We start from the raw sequence: 12,195 nt of genomic DNA on the forward strand, positions 1-12,195 counted from the left end.
TTTCTGCGCTAGAAATGCGCACTCTCTCCGCTTTTAGACTCTTTGGCCCGTTTTTCTGCGCTACAAATGCGCACTCTCTCCGCTTTTAGACTCTTTGGCCCGTTTTTCTGTGCTAGAAATGCGCACCCTCTCCGCTTTTAGACTCTTTTGCCCCGTATTTCTGCGCTAGAAATGCGCACTCTCTCCGCTTTTAGACTCTTTGGCCCGTATTTCTGCGCTAGAAATGCGCACTCTCTCCGCTTTTACACTATTTTGCCCCGTTTTTCTGCGCTAAAAATGTGCACTCTCTCCGCTTTTAGACACTTTTGACCGTTTCTGACACCTAGCGTTCAAACTTTGAATCTCACATTATAAAAACCTGCTTTACAGCGGGCCAACTTTCATTCTATTTCTAAAATACCTCGCGGGCCGCTCCAAAAAAGGAAACGCTGCCATCTTGCGTGCGCTTGCGCAGTAGAGACAAATTGGAGCCAGAACTGGCGCAGCAGGGGTGGGAGGTGGGGCCGTGTGACCGCCCAAACCCCGCCCTCCCCCTCGTGAAATGATTGTAAAATATTTCAATACTCGCCCTCAATTACTCTGTTTTACCGTCATTGTCACCAAACAAGTTACTTAACTTAGCTAATCTGAGTTGGCTATCCTAGTTAACGAGTTAGCTAGCATTAAGTATCTAACGCTAGGTTAAAAACCTAACCTAGATACTAAAATTAGGGAGAAGAACAAAGTATGAATACTAATAAATTGATGGAGGGAAATTATCCACTTACCGAAAAAACTGCAGAGAAAGTTTCCCTGAGGTTGCGTTACAACAGTTAACTGCTGGAAAAAAGCCGTTGCTTTACTTCAGAAATGTCAATTTTAACAGTAAAATCCGAGTGTCAGAAAGATCTGACTGTGAGCTCCGCGACTGAGCCACAGCGGCAGTGCGCGTTCACGCTCTCAGGCGATCTGTCAATCAACTTGCCCTCAGCTGTCAATCACCACATCGATACACCCCTTTAAATATCGGAATAACTCCTATAAAACATATTAACTGTAAAGAACACAGGAGGGGGCTTGCAGAATGTACAAAACCCAACTTCCAAAAAACATTCTTGGATGTGTATATTTAGATAAAAAATTCCGTCATCTCTCATTCAGTTGAATAGAAATAGGCGAGGTTAAAAACTGTACTGGAGCCAGCCACCAGCGCTGTGCAGCGCAGTGCATTGCCTTATGACTCTTCTTTGTATTTTTGCACATAGGCTATAAGCTCAATATAAAAAAAATTTACTTGAACGCTGTTAAATTACATTTTAACGCTCTACTTACTAAAAAAAAAAAAAAGGAAAGTGTATGGGGCGGGGCAGGGCGGGTCGGGCTCGGGCAGAGCGGGCACGAGCTTGGGCTGGGTCAGGCTGAATATTTTGGGCCCGATCTAAGCTCTAATCTACCTTCTGAACTGTAAGCATTGCTGTGTTATATCATAAAAAAAAATAAAAAAAACACTGCTAATGCGTCACCAGGCTCCGTCAAGTTTGTAACATGATTAATTTGCTTTAAAAAAAACGTATTCAAATTTCCTGCATGCATTAACACGTTTGTGTTGACAGCAGTAGCATAACATTGATAGCACTATTATAACATACAACATGCATACCGGACACAAAGCTCCAGCATGTGGATTCATTATTAACAGTCACAAAAACAGCAAATTCTTATGAACGTTCTTTTATTTTTATTAGCACTTTTTTTTCCCATTCATCATCTACATCATATTCAACTGGAGAAAAACACCTATGCCTCTTAAAGAAAAGGGTGCTGGGTTAGGGGTGTTCCTTACTGATATAGTGCTTAGAAGTATAGTATAGTATTGTTTCTACAATTATTATTCCTTTATTTTTCCCCCTCTGCTGTTCTCCAATGATATGGACCCCACATGACCAGCACAGAGCAGCTATTATTTGGTTGGTTGGTCATTTTAAACACCTCAGCGTCACAGTTAGACTAATAATAGTCTACCAACTTAATATAAAATATCCAGTCAACAGCATTTTGTGGGTAGCGTTCTGTGGGCAGCAGCCTCTGACCATTGAAAAAAACAAAGTGTTTAAAACATATATGCTTAGTGGAGCTGATATACGTAATTACCACTGACTGTAGGAACAAGGAGGTGTTGGTAATGTTATAACTGTGTATATCAGTGTATATACAAACACTGGTCATTGCCAGAGGAAAAAAAACAATGAAAATCAATGTAAAACTAATTTATTTCAAGTCATTTTGGAGCTTTCCTATTGGATCGTTCATCACAAAGTTACGAAACAACGATGAGAACAACTGCCAGATTTAATGTTTGTCAAAAATGCAAAAATAAGGGGTTTTATGTGAACAGCAACAGAATGACATAAGAAATATGTGATGCCCAGAGATATAAAAGCCACATAAATATAATATTAGCTTTTCCCCCCAAATGTATTTGACTGCAACACTAAACAAGAACATATAGAGTAGACACACTGTAACAGAAATAAACCCGACCTTGTTTTTACCATAATTACAGTGCTAGGCTGTTTTAGCATTAGCGCTCCAACTCTAGGCTAAGTGCTAGCTAATGCTACAACAGTCAGTCACTTACTCAGACAGGCTATTATAGATTGGTGGCAATCACTTAAAATTGGGGTCAAAGGAGTAGAAATGGTAGAAACTGTGTTGGCTGTTTTTTCCCCTTTGAAGAGTTCCAAATCTCACTGGACCAGGTAGATAAGAGTGTCTCCAATGTCCACCTTCAGGCCGTTGTCACTCAGGTGCACTTTCTTCTCCTCCAGACTGATGTGGAAGACTGACTTGTCTGAGACGGGAAGTTTCCCCTGCTCTTCTTTTCCCAAAACCGGTACCCTGCGGGGTCCAAGCACCGGGTCCTCAAACCGCATGAGCTTCACCTTGGACAAATCTGAGCAAGAAGAGAGAGCTGGGGTAAGTCAATGTCTATAAGATCACATACTCTAGGGGTGGGAATCTCCTTAGGGACCTTACGATTTGATTGGATTATGATTCAAAGGTCTGTGATGCGATTATAAAATGATTATTGCTGCACCTTGATGCTTCTTTTTCTTCTATATACTAGATTTCTTTTTCCTTCATTGCATGACTACTTGTCATGTCACCAAGGGGCCATGAGCTCTTTCTTTTTCCCCAGTTTGTCTCAGCCAATTACCCAACCCAATCATTAGGACTCCCCCTATCACTAGTAATGCCCCAACACACCAGGAGGGTGAAGACTAACAAATGCTTCCTCTGATGCATGTAAAATCAGCCACCTCTTTTTTTTGAGCTGCTGCTGACGTAGCATTACCGAGTAGCATCACAGCGCACTCTTGGAGGAAAGCGCAGCGACTCGGTTCCTATACATCAGCTCACAGACGCCCTGTGCTGCGGACATCACCCTTTAGTGATGTGGGGAGAGAAGGCCATCTACCCACCCGGAGGGGGCAGGGCCAATTTTGCTCCCTCTGAGCGCCAGCAGCTTGATGGCAAAGCTGCATGAGAGGGGGTTCGAAACCTGCAACCTTCTGTTTATAGTGGCAGCGCTTTAGACTGCTGGACTTGGAATAATACTAAAAAAAAAAAACACACATAATTCATAAAGTTTTCCAAAGGCCCAAAACTTCTCCATACAGCCCCAAACCTCTCTAAATGACCCAAAAGTAAAAAGAAAGCTGTGATTTAAAAACAGGTTATTTCACCAAATATTGATTTCTGAACTGTATGAATATGAACTTGTTTTCTTTGCATTATTTGAGGTCTGAAAGCTCTGTATCTTTTTTGTTATTTCAGCCATTTCTCATTTCTGCAAATAAATGCTCTAAATGACAATATTTTTATGGCACATGCTATTTGCACCCGGGTGTATGCAGCAGTGTGTGCTATTTGCACCCGGGTGTACATAGCAGTGTGTGCTATTTGCACCCGGGTGTATGCAGCAGTGTGTGCTATTTGCACCCGGGTGTACATAGCAGTGTGTGCTATTTGCACCCGGGTGTATGCAGCAGTGTGTGCTATTTGCACCCGGGTGTACATAGCAGTGTGTGCTATTTGCACCCGGGTGTACATAGCAGTGTGTGCTATTTGCACCCGGGTGTACATAGCAGTGTGTGCTATTTGCACCCGGGTGCAAATAGCACACACTGCTGCATACACCCGGGTGCAAATAGCACACACTGCTGCATACACCCGGGTGCAAATAGCACACACTGCTGCATACACCCGGGTGCAAATAGCACACACTGCTGCATACACCCGGGTGCAAATAGCATGTGCCACACAGCAAGGCTATTTTCACCCCTTAATTAAAAAAAAAAGAAAGAGAACTCATCTGTGCATGTCTACCAATGAGGGAGCGAAAAGGCGCAAATTCACAGATGGGGAAACGGAGACCATAGGAAATGGTAAGCAGAATTTGGTTATTATTTATGTACAAAAGGCCCATCACTCAATTTAACTCTACATTTTAAGATAAATATTTAAGACAGAGTGTGAGAATTATTATCTATCGAACACTGTTGACTGAAAACGAATAAGCTAAGCTAGTGTTTTGGTGGATCTCAGTTTAAGTTATTTGATTGAATTAAAGTTTGAGGTAGTTAGGTAACTTGTATCTAACCTTATCTTAGTTATTAAGTAAAAAGTTTTGTATTTTGTTGCTTATTCTGATTAATTTAGCTAGCTAGCGAACGATGTAGCAGTTCATGCCAACAATTTCTCTAATTCGTGCGAATGATTTCTTTTATTCCAGCGAACGATTAAGCCAACTCTTATTTCTAGTTCATGCATGCACAGGCAGGATAAACACAGTCTCCGGCGATGTTCATGCCTTCTGCGGTGGCGTTTTAGGGCAACTCTTAATTAGAGAATAAAGTCTAATATAACGAGATTAAAGTCGTAATATTACGAGATTAAAGCCGCAGTATTTTGATTTTAATTGTAACTGCTTGGCCTGCAGCGCAGGGCACAGAGGGAAAAGAGCACATACCGTCAGTTAGAAACGTAGATAAATGACGGTGATCTCAGGATCTCATAACAGATCATGCATGATCACCGTCAGTTATCTATGTTTCTAACCTGCTTATTATTAATGTTCTAGTGTTACAGCTTTCGGCTCTGCGCTGCGAGATTCCTCTGTGCGGGGAGAGCGCGCGGCGCGACACGGAGGCTTTCCACCGCATTTTAGTTTTTGCTACCAAACGAACATAAATACAGTAAATTCCAGTCATGAATAAAGGAAATAAACCTTTTACTGAAACAAGACGACTGTCTCTGTGTGTTATAAATCACGTGTTATGATCAATGTGGAATTGTGTTTATTAATTCCTTATGTTCAACAATAATATAACGTAAATAAGTATATTTTACTTAGTACAGTATATTCAATTGTACACTGTAATAATGAGGAAATAAAGATGATATAAAAATTTATATAATACAGTGTGTGACATTTGTCTATGAATGGGTCATATAATGTACTAGGCTACTTTAAATCTGTAACACTATATAAAATTAAAATAGCTGGCCTAAAATAATAATAATACAATGTTTTAAGATGTTTATTTGAGTGGGCAGTATATATTATAATTTGGATCAATTTGATAATTTATTCCAGTATGTCATAAAAATGTGTGACCAAATGTTATTGTAAGATGTAGGACATTAATATCATGATATTACACCAAAAACAGGTATCCTGTTATCTCATATAACAATTATCCCAACTAATTTGTATTACAAATTACACTTGTATGCAAATTATATGAAAATGAAACCATTTAAATATACTATTTTCTGATACATCATTATCAGAATTATAATGCAGACTTATAAGCTCAGAAACATACATAAACCGTTTTATCACACTGTTTCATGTGCATATTTTTTTGAACTACTTTATAATTATTTGGATTTTATGTCTTTTTATATGACATAAAAGCTAGAAACAGCATATGTTATACATGAAATGCAATTTTGTGTTTCCATCATTATATACCTGTAAAAGGTGACCATATTTTGCTACACAGATTCCCATATAGAGGGTGTAAATACCATGAATGTAATAATGATGTAACCAGATTTAAGAAGGGGTGCATTTCCTTGGAGGCTGACTGAATATCTAGTACTAAAAGTATTTCTTGGTTGGGTGTACAGTTATAGGGGGTGCTTTATAAGGTAGATCTGCTGGGAAATATTGGGAATATTTTAATATGAATTATGTTTATTTAATTAATACATTAGCCCTATATTACTAAATAATTATAACTTTGACGCGCATATCATGCTTCACAGTATATTTGAATTTGATATGGTTTTTATAACACACAGAGACAGTCGTCTTGTTTCAGTAAAAGGTTTATTTCCTTTATTCATGACTGGAATTTACTGTATTTATGTTCGTTTGGTAGCAAAAACTAAAATGCGGTGGAAAGCCTCCGTGTCGCGCCGCGCGCTCTCCCCGCACAGAGGAATCTCGCAGCGCAGAGCCGAAAGCTGTAACACTAGAACATTTAATAATAAGCAGGTTAGAAACGTAGATAACTGACGGTGATCATGCATGATCTGTTATGAGATCCTGAGATCACCGTCATTTATCTACGTTTCTAACTGACGGTATGTGCTCTTTTCCCTCCGTGCCCTGCGCTGCAGGCCAAGCAGTTACAATTAAAATCAAAATACTGCGGCTTTAATCTCGTAATATTACGACTTTAATCTCGTTATATTAGACTTTATTCTCTAATTAAGAGTTGCCCTAAAACGCCACCGCAGAAGGCATGAACATCGCCGGAGACTGTGTTTATCCTGCCTGTGCATGCATGAACTAGAAATAAGAGTTGGCTTAATCGTTCGCTGGAATAAAAGAAATCGTTCGCACGAATTAGAGAAATTGTTGGCATGAACTGCTACATCGTTCGCTAGCTAGCTAAATTAATCAGAATAAGCAACAAAATACAAAACTTTTTACTTAATAACTAAGATAAGGTTAGATACAAGTTACCTAGCTGCCTCAAACTTTAATTCAATCAAATAACTTAAACTGAGATCCACCAAAACACTAGCTTAGCTTATTCGTTTTCAGTCAACAGTGTTCGATAGATAATAATTCTCACACTCTGTCTTAAATATTTATCTTAAAATGTAGAGTTAAATTGAGTGATGGGCCTTTTGTACATAAATAATAACCAAATTCTGCTTACCATTTCCTATGGTCTCCGTTTCCCCATCTGTGAATTTGCGCCTTTTCGCTCCCTCGCATTCATTGGTAGACATGCGCAGATGAGTTCTCTTTCTTTTTTTTTTAATTAAGGGGTGAAAATAGCCTTGCTGTGTGGCACGTGCTATTTGCACCCGGGTGCAAATAGACACTCCGTATTTTTATTTGGAATTTGGGAAAAATGTTGTCTGTAGTTTATAAAATAAAACAACAAAGTTAACTTTACTCAAACATATACCTATAAATAGCAAAATCAGAGAAACTTACTCAGAAAATGATTTGTCTAAGCTCGCTGATTGACAGCCTCCAATCCAATAATATTGCCTGTTCAGCCGCTGCGTAAATAGATGTTAGTGCCAGAGAGTTTCTTTGGTGGGGGCAGAAGCCTGCATTACATACGGCAGTATCTCGGGCCCTGAATGATGTATTTTGGCTTAAAGTGGCTTATATGAAAGCTGAAAGGGTCAACAATTGGACGATATGGATGTCAATCAAAGTGGACGGACAGTTTATTAGAATTTCACGTGCAGTTTGAATGACGTTGCATAATTTTCTAAGCGCTTTTTAACGTAAAAGTCCTTACGCTCTGTGCCTAATTACTAAAAAAACAAAGCGTGCTGATTAAAAATACTCTAAGAACTTAAAAAGGACAAAAGGGGAACTTCAGGATCTAAATAGTCAGTGATTAAATCGGGTTTAATTGTAATTTTTTGATTGTTGCCGGTATGTTTGACTTTCACAACTATAAAAGTTATAAATGTTAAATTGGTGATTTTGTTTCTGAATGGTGATTTGTGTGCTGAGCTCCTGACTGCTGCCTGATCTGTGGGTGTCACCCCTCCCCCCCATACTGCTCCTCTCCTCTCACAGCCTGCTCTCAGACACACACCACTGCACACACACATAGTGACGACTGTCCCCCAAAATATCAGAACGATTTTACCACAAAAAAATAAAATAATAAATTGTGTACAGTAAATTAAAATGGCCACTAGGGGGGCTGTGAAAGGATTTTTTAAAATTCATTTACAATTCTAATTTAAAGGTAAAAGATTCTCAGTTTCCTTCATAAAGTGTTACCTTTAATGCCTCTACTGGTTTTGGACAGTCTGCGGATGATGCTGTCCTTGCTGTCTCCCTGCCGGATGTCGATTCTGGTAGAGAAGAGGCCGTTGGACGGCTGAGGGTTCAGCAGGGACACAGACACTCCAGGCTATACAGAGAAAAAAGAGAACTCTCAGCTTAATGCTTCATAAGGCTTTACTAGTAATGCTCTGAGGGCTTTATTAGTAGAGCCTGTTTATACTGAAGGCTCAACATGGGGACAGCTGTATGAGATAGTCTCCTTTTTATTCTTAAATTATTAAATAAACACAGCACCTGCAGCATCTGTAGTTCATCTAACCAAACCATATTGCACAGTTTATTTCATAACATAAAGAAAATGTGCAGAAATTAAATCTCAGAATCTTAACTGAATAATGCACACTTTAGCACACATCTTAATGCAGCTAAACATTTTGCAAAGATTTCTCTATGATGCACACAAAAAAATCCTTTAATTTTCCCAAAAATCATTAGTGTGCCTTATAATCCGGTGCGCCTTATGTATGAATTCCATAAGTCTGGTATTAAGGAGCAGTAAACCACTCCTCTAAAGTACAGTGTTATAAGGGTGAGTTTTCAGTGAAGTTTCTCAGGCACTAAGGCTGGGTGCAGCAGCATTAGCATTAGTCGCTAACCGCAGTTCTAGCTCTTTCGCCAAGTATATTGGACTGTAGTCAGCATGTTTTAAAACAAGCTACGTGGGATGAACCTGTGAGCTGATAGTGCCCTGGCTTACCGGAACACTCCTCAGTCCAGCGATATCGGGCGCCATTTACATCCCGCAGCTACTGCAGTACAGTAGCTGAGCTCCGCAGTACAGTTAAAACGCTCCGCAGTACAGTTAAAAAGCTCTGCGCGAAAGTTATAAAGCTCTGCGCGAAAGTTATAAAGCTCTGCGCGACAGGTATAAAGCTCTGCGCGACAGGTATAAAGCTCTGCGCGACAGGTATAAAGCTCTGCGCGACAGTTAAAAAGCTCCGCGCGACAGTTAAAAAGCTCCGCGCGACAGTTAAAAAGCTCCGCGCGACAGTTAAAAAGCTCCGCGCGACAGGTTAAAAGCTCCGTGCGACAGTTAAAAATAGTATATTGCCAAGTATATTGGACTGTAGTCAGCATGTTTTCAGTGTTAAAACAAGCTAAGTGGGATGAACCTGTGAGCTGATAGTGCCCTGGTTTACCGGAACACTCCTCAGTCCAGCGATATCGGGCGCCATTTACATCCCGCAGCTACAGCAGTACAGTAGCTGAGCTCCGCAGTACAGTAGCTGAGCTCCGCGCGACCGTTAAAAAGCTCCGTGCGACCGTTAAAAAGCTCCGCGCGACCGTTAAAAAGCTGCTAGTGAATTCTTCAATGTCTATTGGTCAGTTTTACACAAAACATGGACGGATGCACAAATTCACCTATTACAGATTAGAGCCAGAGGACGAGGACACGGTTCCACTGGTTCCTTAGACATTGTGAAAGACAGAAGACTAGTTTTCTCAATTATTATTAAATCTTAAATCAGCTTCCAGTAGATTTTTGGCAGTAAATTGTGAATCTCAGTAGCTCTTCTGAATAAATTTCTTGATTTAATCTTGACTTCCACAGATCTCTTACTCAGTACTGTAACCCATAAGCTAACAATGCTTGGCTGTCTTGTGAAAGCCTACATCTGCACTGTGGGATCAATTACTTTTATTTTTAGATTTTTAGACAGTTGTTGCTTTAAAAGCTCTACAATTTTTTCCAGCATAGGCCACATTGAAAATTTACATGTTTGTGTATCATGAATTAGAATTATTATGCTTCAAACATTCATATACTACTGAATATAGGCAAACAGCTCATGGCATAGGCCAGCCATAACCAAAAGTCATGCGATTGAAGTGTGTAAATTACATTTATTAAGGATCATGAAGTGTTTCTGCAGGAGATGTTTAAAATACCCACACCTGTGTAGAGTGGCTAGAATTTGCAAACAGACAAGCAACTCTGGCAAAAATAACACATGTAATCAATGCAGAAGAAGCTCCTACACGCATGTCCTCCAGGTTAATGCAGTGGTCTTTAGCTTCAGTGGGATTGGCAAAAGTCATGGGACATGATCCGAACATGTTTGTGTATAGTGATTATTGTTTCATCCTTATTCCAAGCACTCAGAGACTCGCGTTAGTGCCTGAATGACATCAGAAAGCGTGTCTCAGCATCGTTAACAATGCAAAGAGTGTTTCTAAAATTAACCCTCCCCGCTTTGCTGTGTACAGTAGAAGCCTGATCGGCCATTAACTACAAGAAACAATAGAGAAAGTCTATTATTTTGTGTGGGAGTGCGCTTGCTGCAACAACCTTACCTCAGATCTGAAGACACTGAACGGTTTCCCCGGGCAACAGTCCTCTTTTACTTTTTCGTCTGCTTCAGAAGCGAATAGGACATCTATCTGATCCAGCTACAGACAGAAAGAGAGGGGGAGGAAGTGTTAAAACTTTAAAGAGCTTGATTACATCATTTACACTCACAGAAAAGGCCATTATGTGCAGCCTGTACAGTAGCTGATTATGCCAGTGGGAGTGATTTTTTACGCCTAATGAACGGACATTGAAAAAAAAAAAAGCTTGAAAAAAGGCCAGTTCTTTATATCAGTTCTTCACACTGTACTTTAATTGGCAAAAAAAACATGCAGTTATGTCTCATGTCTCAAGCAGATACGTAAATGATTAGAGGTGTGGTCTGATTAGCCACTGGATCTTGCCACAAGAGGGCGTAAAAGTACTTCCCCCACGAACCTAGAAAAGGCTCTCAGAGTATATTTCTGGTTAGTGCACCTCCTGGTGAGAGATCGCTAGTTTGTGTTTGATAGATTAGCGTTGGTGTAACGATGCAATGGGAAGCCACTGCATACGACGCTCAATCACTCCTACCAGAAATACAAGGGACACTAAAGGCCTCGGCGTACTTCACGCAGAGACGACGTTCGCGTGGCTTCAGCGAACAATGTGACGTAATTGCGGAGAAAACGAACAGCCGCGGACGTCGCACAGGGGCTTCGTTCGCCGTGTCGTGCCCATGGAAGCTGGGCGAACTCCTCGGCCCGAACACACAACGCAACAATGCCTGTGATTGGTTGTTAAAAAAGAGGCGTGCCAAGAAAACAAACATGGACGATTAGTCATTGAGAGATACGCACCGGTGCTTGTCTAGACAGAGCGCGATGGGTGATCGTTTTCCGGTAGTCATGAAACTTAACTTTACTAATGTCACAGCACCCCCTGCAGTTGTGGAGAACACGAGAAAGTATGCCAGCTCGAAAAGTTCACGAAAGCGCGCTTGACTTCGTGCAATGCTCACGAAATTTGTTTCGCTGGAAGTATGTCGAGGCAGCGAGTTCAGCGATATGTGCAGGACAGCCACAAGTGTTGCCTTTTCAGCAGGATAATGCGCCCCCACATACAGCCAGAGTTTCCCAGAAATGTCTACGCCACTAGTGCAACTAGTATTTTTCAACATTCTGACAGTTACACGATATATCACTATTTTTGATAGCTTTTTTTTTTCATGCCTGCGCTTTAAATAGGTTTGTGATTTACTGTACTGTTAGTAGTACATATAAAATATGACGTTTGTTATTTCTGAAACCATTAGAGGCATAACATAGTATTAAAAATCAGCCACAATTCCCTTCTTTCTCCAGTTTTGTCTCAAAAAAATTTCATTCAATTCAGTGTGCATTAAAAGATCCTTTAGGCCACAGTATTAATATATTTAAACAGGACTATAGTTACTGGTTTTGAAGCTTTTTTGCACCTCATATCCAGCGTTTCATGGAGTTTTATTACTTGTGCTGAATAAATTATTTAGGGCTCATGTGGG

The 12,195-nt window shown here is 40.3% G+C and overlaps 1 protein-coding gene across 1 annotated transcript in view; it reads right to left on the minus strand.

Moving 5' to 3' along the window:
- Positions 1 to 1,694: 1,694 nt before the first annotated feature.
- The window catches only part of lars1b (leucyl-tRNA synthetase 1b), a 49,037-nt gene continuing 38,536 nt past the window's right edge, over positions 1,695 to 12,195 (minus strand). Inside the window, exons 30-32 of the mRNA XM_022676216.2 lie at positions 10,679 to 10,774; positions 8,318 to 8,450; positions 1,695 to 2,932 (exon numbers count right to left, since the gene is read on the minus strand). Of these exons, the coding sequence (XP_022531937.2) occupies positions 2,727 to 2,932; positions 8,318 to 8,450; positions 10,679 to 10,774 (435 nt within the window). The 3' untranslated portion in view covers positions 1,695 to 2,726. The remainder of the gene's footprint in view (positions 2,933 to 8,317; positions 8,451 to 10,678; positions 10,775 to 12,195) is intronic.

The sequence above is a fragment of the Astyanax mexicanus genome, chromosome 17 (assembly GCF_023375975.1).
Source record: "Astyanax mexicanus isolate ESR-SI-001 chromosome 17, AstMex3_surface, whole genome shotgun sequence".
NCBI classification, from domain to species: Eukaryota; Metazoa; Chordata; class Actinopteri; order Characiformes; family Acestrorhamphidae; genus Astyanax; species Astyanax mexicanus.